At 35.3% G+C, this 17,787-nt stretch overlaps 1 protein-coding gene across 2 annotated transcripts in view; it reads right to left on the reverse strand.

Annotated features, from left to right (window-relative positions):
- Positions 1-17,787, reverse strand: part of LOC134660832 (DNA-binding protein D-ETS-3) — a 96,239-nt gene that overhangs the window by 29,562 nt on the left and 48,890 nt on the right. For both annotated transcript variants that reach the window (XM_063516662.1, XM_063516661.1), the window contains exon 4: positions 6,936-6,989. In XM_063516662.1, coding sequence (XP_063372732.1) covers positions 6,936-6,989 — 54 coding nt within the window. The remainder of the gene's footprint in view (positions 1-6,935; positions 6,990-17,787) is intronic.

The raw sequence follows: 17,787 nt of genomic DNA on the forward strand, positions 1-17,787 counted from the left end.
CCCCCCCCTCCCCCCAAATTGGTTACGTAATACTTGAACGCTCCCTAAAGAGGCCGACTACAAATGAAAGAAAAAACCCGACTACTTAAAATTTCACTTTATTTAGAAAATGACACACCCTACTGATATATTTCATGTTATCCTAATATCCCACATACAGATGTCTTATGGTCACCCTAATTAGAACGAGATGCAGGGCTCTAGTTTGACTTCTCATGTGGACACACTTTTTGGTCAATGTACTCGATCCAGTTTATTAACTCTAAATCCGTGGTTACATATAATAATCGTATTACTCCTATTTAGATGTATTATGTGAACTGGCCATGTGTCAAATTTTGGGACGTTATCGCAATGTTACAAAGCTAAGTAGGTATGTCAAAAAATATTAAAAAAAAAAATCGAATATCACCCCGGCGATCTCTGCACGATGTCTACATCAATCATGCGAAACTCAATACCTACTTGTGATGACGGCGCACCGTAAAAGCACTATCAACTATCTTTACGAAATGTAGGCGGCGTTGCGTTTCGGCAGGTTTTTGAAGTGAAAACTTCTTTAGCGGCGCTGGGCACTTTTTGAGGTGGGGAAAAAATGATAAACTCGAGACAGCGTAAGGCGATCACCGTAAGCCCCGTAAGGTGGCCACTCATAATTTAAATGGCATTTAAATCAATAAAGAAAAACTCAATGTTATTTGACATTTATGTTGCGGACTCCTTTTCAAGACTCTTTACCTCTTTACTTTCAAATAATTTGACGTTGTCATGGCAGTATGTAAATAAACATGTCAATGAAAAAGTGTGATCTTATTTGAGAATGATTATTATTATTATATTTATTTATTATATATTGTTATCATTCTCAAATAAGATCACACTTTTTCTATCGTATTACCGGGCGTCGGTAACATAGTGATGTGAGTTTTCACTTCTATTGGCACTCCCGGAGTACAATCGTTGTTGCTTTTTTCTCAGGTCTTTTACACTTTTTAGGTATTTTACAATTCTGTATGTAAAATACTCGTATATGAAGTATGTATTTCATGAATAAAGCCCCCTTAAACATTAATGAATATAAAAGCAATATCCAATAGATTCCATATATGTCCATGTCCAAGTCCAGCCAACCACCTCGGCTGAGCCAACCACCAGCCGGGATCAATAGCATCGGATATAGCAACGACTGCAACGAGTATCTACATGCCAAAAGCACAGGGCGGACATGCCATACATCAAAAATGATTTGCGTTTATATGTGTGCGCGGCACGTCTGTACACGCGTCATTGAGTTTCTGACGGAATCCTGACATACTCTCAGTAGAGCGACTTCGCACACATTCATGTCGCGGCCTGTCGCGGGCGAGGTAATCCGAATCGGGGCGGGGCGGTGCGTGTCCGTTCTGTATGATAATACTATTACTTATTCTGTACCAAAAGTATGTGCCATTCCCAAACAGCTTTACAGACAGAGACATATCTTAACAGTTCACGTTTCAAAGTATGTTGCGGACTCCTTTTCAAGACTCTTTACCTCTTTACTTTCAAATAATTTGACGTTGTCATGGCAGTATGTAAATAAACATGTCAATGAAAAAGTGTGATCTTATTTGAGAATGATTATTATTATTATATTTATTTATTATATATTGTTATCATTCTCAAATAAGATCACACTTTTTCTATCGTATTACCGGGCGTCGGTAACATAGTGATGTGAGTTTTCACTTCTATTGGCACTCCCGGAGTGCAATCGTTGTTGCTTTTTTCTCAGGTCTTTTACACTTTTTAGGTATTTTACAATTCTGTATGTAAAATACTCGTATATGAAGTATGTATTTCATGAATAAAGCCCCCTTAAACATTGATGAATAGAAAAGCAATATCCAATAGATTCCATATATGTCCATGTCCAAGTCCAGCCAACCACCTCGGCTGAGCCAACCACCAGCCGGGATCAATAGCATCGGATATAGCAACGACTGCAACGAGTATCTACATGCCAAAAGCACAGGGCGGACATGCCATACATCAAAAATGATTTGCGTTTATATATGTGCGCGGCACGTCTGTACACGCGTCATTGAGTTTCTGACGGAATCCTGACATACTCTCAGTAGAGCGACTTCGCACACATTCATGTCGCGGCCTGTCGCGGGCGAGGTAATCCGAATCGGGGCGGGGCGGTGCGTGTCCGTTCTGTATGATAATACTATTACTTATTCTGTACCAAAAGTATGTGCCATTCCCAAACAGCTTTACAGACAGAGACATATCTTAACAGTTCACGTTTCAAAGTAGCTATCTTTTAGAGTCAGACCGAGAAAAGTCTGCAGCGATTTTGATAGCCCACGCAGTGCAAGTGTCATTTTAAACGTCAAACTTCTATGAATTTATGACGTGTAAATAACACTTGCACTGCGTGGGCTATCAAAATCGCTGCAGACTTTTCTTGGTCTAACTCTACTCTCTAACTGTTATACTCGTACATATAAACATACGATTTAGTAAAGCTGTTAGAGAATGGTAAGTGTTAGAAGACTTTTGACGCGCAGTTTCATCTGCTACCTACTATTGATGCTGACTGTTTATCATTCGGGAAATACCAAAATCATTCGTTTTACGCACACAAAGTTGTTAACTGATCACAGTACGGCTACCATCAGTTTGGCACTGACATAAACGCTATCGAGAACGTAATTTAGTTTCTATACATCTCGGTCGTACTCGCATATTAGTTCGAACGAGATGTATAGAAAGTAAATTACGTTCTCGATAGCGTATATGTCAGTTTTGACACTGTCAGGGACTCATGGTATGGGCTCAGGAATAAAACGTTTGTTTCAAAATCTGTGTAGCTATGGCCCAAAAATACTTTGTGTTCTCAAAATGTAATTTAAGTTTTCAATCTGCAAACGCAAACCGCTAAGTTATTTTAAGGCGTGACTGCAACCAGCAAAACAATCGGAAGCCGGTGTCGCAGGCCCCTTAAAAATACAAATTTAAGCCGGCGTGTGAGGGCCCGTCACCACCACAAATTAAATTCTCATTACGCAAGATCAAAGGATGCTCGCGCCAAAACTATTTGTCAAAGGCGGCGACTGGAACGCGCTACGCAAACATGCCCGACAGTAATCAAATCTACCGCAGATTGAACTATCACCCTATGTATGTGTAAGGACCATACAGGGATTTATAAATTAGGTTCTAACATAGACTAGGAATCCTCTAGACGGAGTTTAGAGCAATTATTTCATGAAACCGATGCTGCCAAAAATACTAGAGTGCGGGGGACGAGGTGAGCGAATCCCGTGCCGTGATTGGTCCGTTCAAAGACACGGACCAATCACGGCACGGGATTCTGACACTTGACTCGAAGATGGAGTAAAACTACCGTATATTTGTGGCAGAGGGGGTAGCGTTACTATGCTCAGTCTAGAGGATGTCTTGTCTGTGGATTCAAAGTTGTATTTTCTGTACCAGAAATTTAAGGACGCCAGTGAACCATATTGATACCGGCGGTTTTAATGATTAATTAAGACACACGAGACACGACAAATCAAATTATCTAATATACCGAAGTAACTAATCGTGATAGATGCTTTCTGAATCGCAAATGTATTTTAAAATTAAATTTACCTAAGTTTGTACCTAATATTTTCAACAATATTTTGAATTCATTGTTTATTTCGGTAATTTTACGTTGAAATCATATTCCAAATAGTTTGGCACTCACGTTTAACTCAAATGAAATGAAATCCCTTTTTAGCTCAGCTCCTCTACGTACGTATAATATTCTACGCGTTCGCGCTTCAGAGAATGCAAAACAATGGGGTACTCAAAGTTTCCCTCCAAGCGCCTCCGGCATTTTCCCTGTTCGGCATCCTCCTCTACGATTGAGCTTGTTTGTAAGGGTAAGCGAGACGGAGAATTGTGGATGAAAGCCACTTTAGTTAATTTTTGCCGTCGCTGCTGGCTTCTTCTCATTTCGAATCTAACCACTGGAGCGCAATGTGTAAAAAAGATCATAAAGATTTTAAATGGAAAACACTGATATTAAACAGTGTTCTCTATAACTTATTTATACCGTATCATATAATATAATTGAACATTTCGTACGAGTAGTAGTCCTAATACTTAGTTAAATATTCATGTACAGTCAGCTGCAATAATATGTTACACAACGAAGGCCGCAAAACTTTAACAGCAAAAACAAGGCATTGTAAGATATTTTATAGTGTTTTAAACACTGTCCGCTCAATACAATATTGTGTTATAAGGTTACAAATTGCAAGGATATGACAGCTGTCACTGTACCCATGTAAAAAATGTTATAATTATGATTAATCCCTTTTAATTACGCAATAATCATAAGCGTTTAATGCCACCACCTCATTCTCGGCAAATAAGCACCGTTTAGTTTTAAATAACGCTATAGGTCAGTTAATTTTAGCTCATATCGTGACTGCAGGGGGAGCAGAGCTATGGGGCTCACTGCTTTGGGGAGCTATTTTGATATCAATCGTTTTTTCTTTTTGCAGTCTTGTTTTTCAAAGACAACATATGTTTGATAGCAATATTTTGTTGATAATCGGTAAAAGTAAAAATATATTTTGTGTTCGTACTAATTCGGTGCCATATTTTAGGTTAGAAATTACTAAACATTTTTTCCACAGTATTTCTTACAAGTACTTTTTCAGTAGAAAATCAGGTGGATGTTAGTACTGTAAACATACTGTTCGACTTATTAGAGAGAGGTTTAAGGATCGACCTCCAGTATTATCGGTCTCCGGGGTGCGGCGACTAAATCATTTACAACTTTTGTGCGGGGCATTAAGTCGTCACGGTTTGACGCCGTGGTCTCCCGGGGACTATAACGACTTATCATTACTTTATTGATATCCCTGGATGATGTTTAACATAGGGTCAAAATATCTAATAAATATTCCTTTAAGGTAGGTGTAGCGTTTTTAGCAGCCTCAAAACTTTTGAAAAAAATTAATTGGTAACTTTGCCTAAATTGTTGTACATTATGGTAGGTACACATTATTTCATGTGACATACGTATATTGTCCTTATTTAATTAGAGGTATCTACTTAATATAGTCCTTTTTTATTAGTATTAAACGTAACATTTCAAAGATATTAGTTAAACGAGATTATCTTCAATTAAATTTGGACAAATATCGAAGTCGAGCGCTGGCACCGGCGACAATGCGTGCCGAGTGAAGCATGCGATGCGATAATGGAGTCCCTCCGCTCTGCTCGCTGCGCTATATGATGATAATCATCAAAATATTGCATCACTTACCGAAATATTGTAAGTGTCAATCAAAGAATTAGGTGGGTATTGTTGTGCCGGGGCGGCGCGTGGCGCGCGCGCGACAGGCGCGCGGCGCCCAAGCTCGCGTGTTATAATTTTAGGGACTATTGTTTTGATTTTTACGCTGAACAAAATTTTTTACATGGCATGGTTACGCGTTTTACGAGTGAACGAACCAAAATTGTTGAACTATATTGACGCCTGAGAAGCCGATCAGCTGGAATATTTTACTTCATGACTTTAATTTAGCGTTAGTAATACGTACTCCTTTAAATTTGATTGACTCCTTTTTTTATCGGTAGGTTGTAATATCAAATTAAGTGGTTGTATTGTGCATTTAGGTACTTATTAATGTTTTTTGGTTGTTGTTGTTGTTGTTGTTGTTGTTATTTCTTAACTTGTTGGCAAAAATGTTTTGGTTAGTAAACTATATCGGTAAGTACCACTAATTCGAGTCAGGCGTCACGGTGGCCTTGACAGGGATGGCGAGTCAAACTCGACATCAACTGATAAATGCCGATGCGAGATGGGTACCACGACGAAAAGAGCCATAACCTCCTGGCACAACGAAAAAAGCGTTTACCTACACAGCAACAACAGTATTTGGCCGATAATAGATAGAAGTGTAAAAATCTCGTCACTTGATGACAAATTGAGTATGTCGGTAACAGAATTAGAAAACTGGTGTGGATTCTCAAAAAACTTAGGTATATTACTACTAAATCGCTCCTGTCATAAATCTACGTAGCACTAGCACAGTCAGTCATGAATTACTGTATTGCTGTATGGGGTGGTGCAAGTAAGAGTAAATTTTTTCAAAGATGTCTGCTAAAAGTTATGCACCAAAAACCATATCGCTATCCAACAGAAGAACTTTATAAAATTAGTGAACAGCTTACTATGAGAAAATTATATATTACAGCGGCGGTATTGCGAGTACCTACATAAAACTGTAAAGTTTGATACAACGATTTTATCACGTAGACGTAAAAAATCTGTTATCCCTCCAGTGAACTGTAAATCTAAATTTGGAAGAAGACAATATCAGGCATTATCAATACACCTTTATAATATGATAAACGAAAAAATTAATATCTACTGTTTACCTTGGTATGAATGTAAAATAGCCCTAATAAATTGGCTAAAAAATATAACATACGAGACAGAAACTCTATTAGGATGACGAGCACAATAGTAACTGAAACATACACCATACACACACAAACTCACACACACAAACACACACACACGCACACACACTTACACAAATTGTAAGCTAATCACTTCTTTCTTTCTTTTTGAATATAATACAGAATTTAAAATGTTAATAATTATACAAATATTGAAATAGTAATAATAATATTATGTAGGTAAGTTATTATTCTGTTTTACATAAAATGCTTTTTGATTATTATTTTTTTGATTTTTTGATATAAAGATCTATTTAAATAATTTCGCTATCGCCAAAAATAATGATCGGTGAGTGTAGTCGGTATGAATAGGCTGATTGTCATTAAAATAATCTATGTGTATCATTAAATTTAGGCGTGCGATATCTAAAAGGCACGTGACATGTATTTTTTAGCTTAATACAATAGATAATTTGTCTCACCTTGGGATCCCTGGGATGATGCATGTGTAGACCAAGTGCTTTTGTATGAGGCATCTGAAAAACACGTTAACATATAAAACTAGCACATCTTGAGGTTTAGGAGGGCTTATTAAATGTAGACCTTTTGAGAATTTGGCAACAAGTAAATAATAGTGGGTGAGGTAAATTATCATCTTGCAAATCAATAAATGTCTTAGTTATGTTTTAAATAGGAATATCAGTTGACCAGGGTAATAACAGAATAAATAAACTAAACATTAAAATAAAAACTAAACTATAATAAAACATTAGGTAAGTAAATAATCATAATTTTAGACCCAGTAGTTTCGGAGATTAAAGGGTGGGGGGGATGGTTCTTTTTTGCCTACGTTACAAATGTCCGTCTTTTGGTCATAAACTTACATATGTGTACCAAATGTCACTTTAATTGGTCCAGTACTTTCGAAGAAAATAGGCTGTGACAGACGGACAGACAGACGCACGAGTGATCCTATAAGGGTGACCCTTATAGTTTCGCCATGTCCGTCTGTCTGTCTGTCTGCCCGAGCCTTTGCTCCGTGATCGTTAGTGCTAGAAAGCTGAAATTTGGCGTGGATATATAAACCAATAAATCCAACAAAGTCGTACAATAAAAAGTAGAAATAGTTATTTGTACAACAAGAGATCAAAGTTTGATATTTCTTCGAGTGCTTATTTTGAGTCCCGTGTAAGCGAAAGATTCTATAATAGATTCACGAGCGTAGCGAGTGAATCTAATTTAGAATCTTGAGCGTAGTAAGGGACTCAAAAGCGCACGAGATGAAAATAACTTTGATCTCGTGTAGTACACAACATTTTTCACCTCGGCAGTGAGAACATATTAGAGAACCCGAAAAATGTATTCCTTCTTCATCACTTACCTCTATTCACTCATGTTTTCTTAAGATATGCCAACAATTAAATTTTCACCTCAGCATCTCGAACAAGGGTACTTTGCTACTTAAAAACAGTGAGCAAAATCGGATTTTGCTCACTGAGTGAGCAAAATCGCATTTTGCTCATTTTGTCTCACTCGGTGAGCAAAATGCGATTTTGCTCACTGTTTTCAAGTAGCAAAGTACCCTTGTTGGAGCTGCTGAGGTGAAAAAAAAGTTTTTTTATGGTACCTACATCGCCTACACGTGAAGTGGGGGTGTATTTATTTTCGCTTTAATTACAGTGCGGGGTATCGCTGGATAGGTCTTTCAAAATGAATAGAGGTTTTCAACAAAAAAAAACATAAATCGAATTTCATATTTTTGGAAAAAATCGCTCTGAAAGAAAAAAAAGTCCCCCCCCATCTAAGTTTCGAACCATAAGTCCAAAAAATATTTAAAAAACCCGTAGGTAGCTTAAGGAGGACATTAATTAAATTAAATGTAATTTACTGAAAACGTGTGGCAATGTTTTAACAAAACAAAAGTTTATGTTTATAATTATTATATATCTATGTATGATTTCGAATTGCACATACACCTAAGTAATGATTGGTTATAAAATAATATTATGTTTTTTTGCTAATAAATATCTAGTAATAAATTGTTAATTAATATTTTTAGTGCAAACTTTACAATAGTAAATCTATATATATAAATGCAAGTGTCCTGACTGACTGACTGACTGACTGACTGACTGACTGATTCATCAACGCAGAGCCGAAACTACAAAAGCTAGAAAGTTGAAATTTGCACACTAGGTTGAATTTGTAAAGTGTACAAGAGATAAGAAGCGATTTTGAAAAATTCAACCCCTAAGGGGGTTAAAAAGGGGATGAAAGGTTGTATGGGGTGCAAGTTTTATTTCAAGCGAGGAATTTGAAACTTTGTAAAAATGTACTATATTAAAAAACAAGAAAATTAATTTCTGCGTTTTCGAAAATTCATCCCCCAAGGTGGTGAAAAAGGGGTTGAAAGTTTGTATGGAGATCAAATATTTTTGTGAGTGTTGGACTTGAAACTTTGTATATGGGGATATTATTATAAGACGGGAAAAGTAATTTCAGCGTTTTTGAAAATTCATCCCCTAACAGGGTTAAAAAGGGGTTGAAAGTTTGAATCCATTACAAATGCTTTGAAACTTCTTAGAAAGGCATAATAGCCGATGACAAAAAAAAGTAATTGCGACGTTTTAGGTAATTCAACCTCTAAGGGGGTAAAAAAGGGGATGAAACTTTGTCCTGGGGTGCAAATTTTATTTTAAGCTAGGACATTGAAACTTCGTAAAAATGTACTATATTAAAAAACAAGAAAATTAATTTCTGCGTTTTCGAAAATTCATCCCCCAAGGTGGTGAAAAAGGGGTTGAAAGTTTGTATGGAGATCAAATATTTTTGTGAGTGTTGGACTTGAAACTTTGTATACGGGGATATTATTATAAGACTGGAAAAGTAATTTCAGCGTTTTTGAAAATTCATCCCCTAACAGGGTTAAAAAGGGGTTGAAAGTTTGAATCCATTACAAATGCTTTGAAACTTCTTAGAAAGGCATAATAGCCGATGACAAAAAAAAAGTAATTGCGACGTTTTAGGTAATTCAACCTCTAAGGGGGTAAAAAAGGGGATGAAACTTTGTCCTGGGGTGCAAATTTTATTTTAAGCTAGGACCTTGAAACTTCGTAGAAATGTACTATATTAAAAAACAAGAAAATTAATTTCTGCGTTTTCGAAAATTCATCCCCCAAGGTGGTGAAAAAGGGGTTGAAAGTTTGTATGGAGATCAAATATTTTTGTGAGTGTTAGACTTGAAACTTTGTATATGGGGATATTATTATAAGACGGGAAAAGTAATTTCAGCGTTTTTGAAAATTCATCCCCTAACAGGGTTAAAAAGGGGTTGAAAGTTTGAATCCATTACAAATGCTTTGAAACTTCTTAGAAAGGCATAATAGCCGATGACAAAAAAAAAGTAATTGCGACGTTTTAGGTAATTCAACCTCTAAGGGGGTAAAAAAGGGGATGAAACTTTGTCCTGGGGTGCAAATTTTATTTTAAGCTAGGACCTTGAAACTTCGTAAAAATGTACTATATTAAAAAACAAGAAAATTAATTTCTGCCTTTTCGAAAATTCATCCCCCAAGGTGGAGAAAAAGGGGTTGAAAGTTTGTATGGAGATCAAATATTTTTGTGAGTGTTACACTTGAAACTTTGTATATGGGGATATTATTATAAGACGGGAAAAGTAATTTCAGTGTTTTTGAAAATTCATCCCCTAACAGGGTTAAAAAGGGGTTGAAAGTTTGAATCCAATACAAATGCTTTGAAACTTCTTAGAAAGGCGTAATAGCCGATTACAAAAAAAAGTAATTGCGACGTTTTAGGTAATTCAACCTCTAAGGGGGTAAAAAAGGGGATGAAACTTTGTCCTGGGGTGCAAATTTTATTTGAAGCTAGGACCTTGAAACTTCGTAAAAAGGTATTAAATTAAAAAACAAGAAAACTAATTTCAGCGTTTTTAAAAATTCATCCCCCAAGGTGGTAAAAAAGGGGTTGAAAATTTGTACGGAGATTTTTTGAGAGTACGGGACTTGAATCTTTGTATTTGGGGATATTATTAAAATACAGGAAAAGTAATTTCAGCGTTTTGTAAAATTCATCCCCTAACAGGGTTAAACAGGGGTTGAAAGTTTGAATCCATTACAAATGCTTTAAAACTTCTTAGAAAGGCATAATAGCCGATAACAAAAAAAAGTAATTGCAACGTTTTTGGAAATTCAACCCCTAAGGGGGTTAAAAAGGGGATGAAAGTTCGTCTTAGGGTGCAAATTTTATTTTAAGCTAGGAACTTGAAACTTTGCAAATAGGTATTAAATTAAGATGCAAGAAAACAAATTTCAGCGTTTTTAAAAATTCATCCCCCAAGGTGGTAAAACATGAGGTTAAAAATTTGTACGGATATCAAATATTTTTGAGAGTGCGGGACTTGACTCTTTGTATTTCGGGATATTATTAGAAGACAGGAAAAGTTATTTCAGCTTTTGGTAAAATTCATCCCCTAACAGGGTTAAACAGGGGTTGAAAGTTTGAATCCATTACAAATGCTTTGAAACTTCTTAGAAAGGCATAATAGCCGATTACAAAAAAAAGTAATTGCAACGTTTTTGGAAATTCAACCCCTAAAGGGGTTAAAAAGGGGTTGAAAGTTCGTCTTAGGGTGCAAATTTTATTTTAAGCTAGGAACTTGAAACTTTGCAAAAAGGTATTGAATTAAGATACAAGAAAACAAATTTCAGCGTTTTTAAAAATTCATTCCACAAGGTGGTAAAACATGAGGTTAAAAATTTGTACGGATATCAAATATTTTTGAGAGTGTGGGACTTGAATCTTTGTATTTCGGGATATTATTAAAATACAGGAAAAGTTATTTCAGCTTTTGGTAAAATTCATCCCCTAACAGGGTTAAACAGGGGTTGAAAGTTTGAATCCATTACAAATGCTTTAAAACTTCTTAGAAAGGCATAATAGCCGATAACAAAAAAAAGTAATTGCAACGTTTTTGGAAATTCAACCCCTAAGGGGGTTAAAAAGGGGATGAAAGTTCGTCTTAGGGTGCAAATTTTATTTTAAGCTAGGAACTTGAAACTTTGCAAATAGGTATTGAATTAAGATACAAGAAAACAAATTTCAGCGTTTTTAAAAATTCATCCCCCAAGGTGATAAAACATGGGGTTGAAAATTTGTACGGATATCAAATATTTTTGAGAGTGCGGGACTTGAATCTTTGTATTTGGGAATATTATTAGAAGAAAGGAAAAGTTATTTCAGCGTCTGGTAAAATTCATCCCCTAACAGGGTTAAAAAGGGGTTGAAAATTTGTATGGCGTTCAAATTTTATTTTAAGCTAGGAACATGAAACTTCAAAAAAATATATGTTATTAAAATACAAGAAAACTAATTTCAGCGTTTTTGAATATTCATCCCCTAAAGTGGTGAAAAAGGGGTTGAAAATGTGTATGGATATCAAACATTTTTTCGAACGCGGGACTTGAATCTTTGTATTTCGGGATATTATTAAAATACAGGAAAAGTAATTTCAGCGTTTTGTAAAATTCATCCACTAACAGGGTTAAACAGGGGTTGAAAGTTTGAATCCATTACAAATGCTTTGAAACTTCTTAGAAAGGCATAATAGCCGATTACAAAAAAAAGTAATTGCAACGTGTTTGGAAATTCAACCCCTAAGGGGGTTAAAAAGGGGATGAAAGTTCGACTTAGGGTGCAAATTTTATTTTAAGCTAGGAACTTGAAACTTTGCAAAAAGGTATTGAATTAAGATACAAGAAAACAAATTTCAGCGTTTTTAAAAATTCATCCCCCAAGGTGGTAAAACATGGGGTTGAAAATTTGTACGGATATCAAATATTTTTGAGAGTGTGGGACTTGAATCTTTGTATTTTGGGATATTATTAGAAGACAGGGAAAGTTATTTCAGCGTTTTGTAAAATTCATCCCCTAACAGGGTTAAAAAGGGGTTGAAAGTTTGTATGGAGTTCAAATTTTATTTTAAGCTAGGAACTTGAAACTTCGTAAAAATATATGTTATTAAAATACAAGAAAAGTAATTTTAGCGTTTTTAATATTCATCCCCTAAAGTGGTGAAAAAGGGGTTGAAAGTTTGTATGGATATCAAACATTTTTTCGAACGCGGGACTTGAATCTTTGTATTTCGGGATATTATTAAAATACAGGAAAAGTAATTTCAGCGTTTTGTATAATTCATCCCCTAACAGGGTTAAACAGGGGTTGAAAGTTTGAATCCATTACAAATCCTTTGAAACTTCTTAGAAAGGCATAATAGCCGATTACAAAAAAAAGTAATTGCAACGCTTTTGGAAATTCAACCCCTAAGGGGGTTAAAAAGGCGATGAAATTTCGTTTTAAGGTACAAATTTTATTTTAAGTTAGGAACTTGTAACTTTGCAAAAAGGTATTGAATTAAGATACAAGAAAACAAATTTCAGCGTTTTTAAAAATTCATTCCCCAAGGTGGTAAAACATGGGGTTGAAAATTTGTACGGATATCAAATATTTTTGAAAGTGCAGGACTTGAATCTTTGTATTTGGGGATATTATTAGAAGACAGGAAAAGTTATTTCAGCGTTTTGTAAATCCCCTAACAGGGTTAAAAAGGGGTTGAAAATTTGTATGGATATCAACATTTTTTCGAACGCGGGACTTGAATCTTTGTATTTCGGGATATTATTAAAATACAGGAAAAGTAATTTCAGCGTTTTGTAAAATTCATCCACTAACAGGGTTAAACAGGGGTTGAAAGTTTGAATCCATTACAAATGCTTTGAAACTTCTTAGAAAGGCATAATAGCCGATTACAAAAAAAAGTAATTGCAACGTGTTTGGAAATTCAACCCCTAAGGGGGTTAAAAAGGGGATGAAAGTTCGTCTTAAGGTGCAAATTTTATTTTAAGCTAGGAACTTGAAACTTTGCAAAAAGGTATTGAATTAAGATACAAGAAAACAAATTTCAGCGTTTTTAAAAATTCATCCCCCAAGGTGGTAAAACATGGGGTTGAAAATTTGTACGTATATCAAATATTTTTGAAAGTGCGGGACTTGAATCTTTGTATTTGGGGATATTATTAGAAGACAGGGAAAGTTATTTCAGCGTTTTGTAAATCCCCTAACAGGGTTAAAAAGGGGTTGAAATTTTGTATGGAGTTCAAATTTTATTTTAAGCTAGGAACTTGAAACTTCGTAAATATATATGTTATTAAAATACAAGAAAACTAATTTCAGCGTTATTGAATATTCATCCCCTAAAGTGGTGAAAAAGGGGTTGAAAGTTTGTATGGATATCAAACATTTTTTCGAACGCGGGACTTGAATCTTTGTTTTTCGGGATATTATTAAAATACAGGAAAAGAAATTTCAGCGTTTTGTATAATTCATCCCCTAACAGGGTTAAACAGGGGTTGAATGTTTGAATCCATTACAAATGCTTTGAAACTTCTTAGAAAGGCATAATAGCCGATTACAAAAAAAGTAATTGCAACGTTTTTGGAAATTCAACCCCTAAGGGGGTTAAAAAGGGGATGAAAGTTCGTCTTAGGGTGCAAATTGTATTTAAAGCTAGGAACTTGAAACTTCGTAAATAGGTAGTTAGGTAGTAGGTTTTATTACTGAAAATCTTCTAAGGGGGTTTAGAGGGATTATATCGAGGACAATTTTATTCAGTTAGGGGCTTGAAACTTAGTAGGTTGTGAAAGACAAGTCTCATGCATTGTATAATATTAATAATTAAGAAATGATTAACCGTCCTACCGCAATCTCTTGCTGCATAATGTTCTAAGCTAATGTAGAATATATAACCACCAATATACAAATCCACGCGTACGAAGTCGCGGGCAACAGCTAGTTAATTAATAAACCTAAAATATATATTGTACTATATGGACTTGAAATATTAACACAGGTGACTAAATAGACACCTAGGGTGATTAATTACGCGAAAACCGGTTCTATATGTTCCAGATTTTTTTACAGTTTCATATTAAACATATTACATATAGTTCGTTTTAGGAATTAAATATAAAAGTCGTTTTATCAGGCCAATCGTTTTGTTAATACATAATATAGGGACTATTCTGTCTACTTTTTCGTTTTTCTCGAACAACGAACAAAATTAATAATTTCATCGATAAAGCAGCGATCGCTTTTAGTTTCAGCAATTAAAAGCAGATGGTTTCTACGATTGAAAATCAAAGAAATATACGCTCGTGGACGGAATAGTTCCTATGACGGAATTAGCCACATTGACCTGTATAGAAAATATTTATCGTGTGTCTCAAATGTCAGTCCTTAGCCAGTAGCCATGTCTCATTTCCTATTTTTGGAGCCATGTTTTATTTATAGTTCGTTATTTATGCTGAAATAGCTAATTAATTTGGGTTAAAATCACTTTAAATTACTCGTACATAAATGCAACACCCCGTAAAGCTCTAATAGAAAAAAAATCATAACAAAGTTTGTACCCTATATTGTCATCTACGATTAAGATTATAATTCTCGAGCCAAAACCGTTCTGTAACACTCACTCATCCAAAAGTTATGACGTCACAGTTGTTGGAAATAGGTAGGATTTCTGTTGTGTTAGGAACTTTAAAAAAAATAATTTATAGAGGCTGTTTGGTTGTCTTATTTCGTGCATATGCTACCAACCTCCTATCCGAACTTAATATATTTGCGTGAAACTTTTCTTTAAGTTTGGAATATAAAGCACATTGTTAATCTCTGAATCCCACCATGTATGGTTTAGCAACTTCTTTATAAAAACAGTCCCAACGCTTTTGACGCTCAGCTCGGACTTATCTCCCAGACTTACAGTTTTCGTGGAACTACCAGACAGTTCACTAAATATAAAGAACGCATTTGGTACAACAAAAAGTATCAGGATACAATTCATAAAGAATCTGCAAAGGAAATTGAAAAGTGGACAGGTAAGAAAAGTTTCACGCAAGTATAGTAAATTAGGTTATGGGCTTTACGCAAAATGGATAAAAGATAAACATTGAACAGAGTAACTCGTTTTATTACAACCTACTGTAGTTAGCAGCAATCAATACTACCCCCACCATTTTCGCGCTTGTCATATGTGTATTCAAGACATCATACTGAATGAATTGATACCATATTTACCCACATCCAAGATGACTTAAACGGAAAGTAATCTAAGACCTGATTTTACACCCTACTATAACTACATATAAATGTAGTCGAGTGTTTTTTATACGATGTAAATATAGAATGGAAAACATTTTCTGCAGCAATACAGCTTGCATTAATATGGTCCGAATTAGAATGTAATCTGATCTTTAAAAACATGTAAATTATTAAGTGGTCTAAAATCTATGGACCTACTTGTATTATGTGTAGGAATCGTGGTATAAGGATCGCTTATTTTGGGCTAGGCCGATGACCGGCAGGTTGTGTAATATTGCCCCTAAATATTTATTATTATTATTTAACCATTCACATTCAAAGAAAAGTTATAATCAGAAAAAAATGCAACCCATGCAATATGCCCTTTCCGAAGAAACCGAATCCAGAAAATGCAAAAACACTTGTACCTACCTACCTAACTGCCTCGAAAGTTAATGAAGGTACTCGACAGTTTCAATACGCCAAAACCAGCAAATGGCTTCAAATGATACAAGGAAGCATTAAAGGCAGAGGTGGTGAGCTCTCAGAGGTGTCAATAGCCAGGAGGGGTCGCGAGCACCCTCAACCCTCTCCGAGCCGGCGACCGGCAATTGCCGTGAGCCGTGCATTTTGCCGTACTTGACGCCCTAGAGGTCGGCTTCGGCTGTTTCAATTTTCACAGAACTTTATTTAAAACTGGTTTGTGTGTTACATTTTAGTAAATTCTTGTGGATATATTTGGAACTAAACTAGCTGCCCATACGTTCTAACAACTGTGCATTCATAAAGGTTTATTGTAGGTATGTCAAAAGTTCATGATCACTTTGTAGGTACTATTGTATTCATAAATCCACCCACAAACCCATAAAAATTACCTAAACTTTGATAGTACCTAAAAAAAATAACTATCAACGTAAGAAGTTTAATAAACTAGTGATATAGTTGGCAAACCAAATTTTGCCTTACCTAATGCCGTAAACATGAGATTGTCAAAGAAAAAAAAATACTGGCAGAGGTATGCTAAATAGTACATATTTGGATAGGTATCACTATCAGCAACAGGGCTCAGCCCTAGTAGCACGGTCGCATTTTTATCGTTTATCACCATGCCTGTCACGTTCTAACAAGTATGTAAGTGCGAAAGTGACGGGCATAGTTATAGTCGTTAAAAATGGAACCGTGCTGAGCCCGCTGGTCACGCCACATGCACTATAAAAAGGGTGAACAATATTGACGAGTCTTTTTATTGAAAAACACTTTAGGTAAATAAGGCACAGCATATAATTACGCAACAATGATTTAGCATATTAATGATAATTGGATAACTGGAAAGGACCACCAGGCAAACGCAGACAAGGGCGACCACAAGCAAGATGGATAGACAAAGGACATAACATAGCACGTCTCTAGCAACTGGCACACCAAGGCTCAAGACAGAGAGAGTTGGCGCAAACTGGGAGAGGCCTTTACTCACGAGAGAGGTCTGCTCATTCAAATAAAATAAAAAATATACAGGGTGATTCATGAGACGTAAGCAGGATCAAGCCTACGCATACAGTACGTTATAAACTACTGTTTCGTACCAGTATTTGTGAGATTAACTTTTATTTACTTTATACTGTTTAAAAAATAAGTTATAATTTATTTACGACATTAATGGTCACCCTCTTTGTTTTATTCATAACAAGTGCTAAATCGAATGTCATCGGAGTCTGGTTACTTTTGAAAAATCCTATCTCACTCAAGTGTGACATTTTATTTTCTTCATACTCAAAGTGCTGTCATAACGGTTAAAAAGGTTTTATCTTTGTTAAGTAAATGTAGGGTATCCATGATTGTAGATAATTAAATTTGTCCTTACCAAAAACTGTAACAACAGAAAAAAAGCGTGGTTGTTTTACCTAAATAATGTGGTGAACAATTCTTATACATTTACTGATTGTGTGGGCTTAGTCTTGCTCACGTCTCATGAATCACCTGTATATGGAATAAATTGTATTGTATAAATATTAAAACAGTTAGATGTAACCTTAGTTTGTAAACTTTACTTATGAGATGGTTAAAAATGCTTTTTATTTTATTATTTATATAATGATAATTTAAATTCTTTTGGTTTGGTAACTTATAAACAATTTTTATAAAATGTTAAAAAAAAAGACACGTTAAGATTGTTTACCCTTTTTC

The sequence above is a fragment of the Cydia amplana genome, chromosome Z, assembly GCF_948474715.1.
Source record: "Cydia amplana chromosome Z, ilCydAmpl1.1, whole genome shotgun sequence".
NCBI classification, from domain to species: domain Eukaryota; kingdom Metazoa; phylum Arthropoda; class Insecta; order Lepidoptera; family Tortricidae; genus Cydia; species Cydia amplana.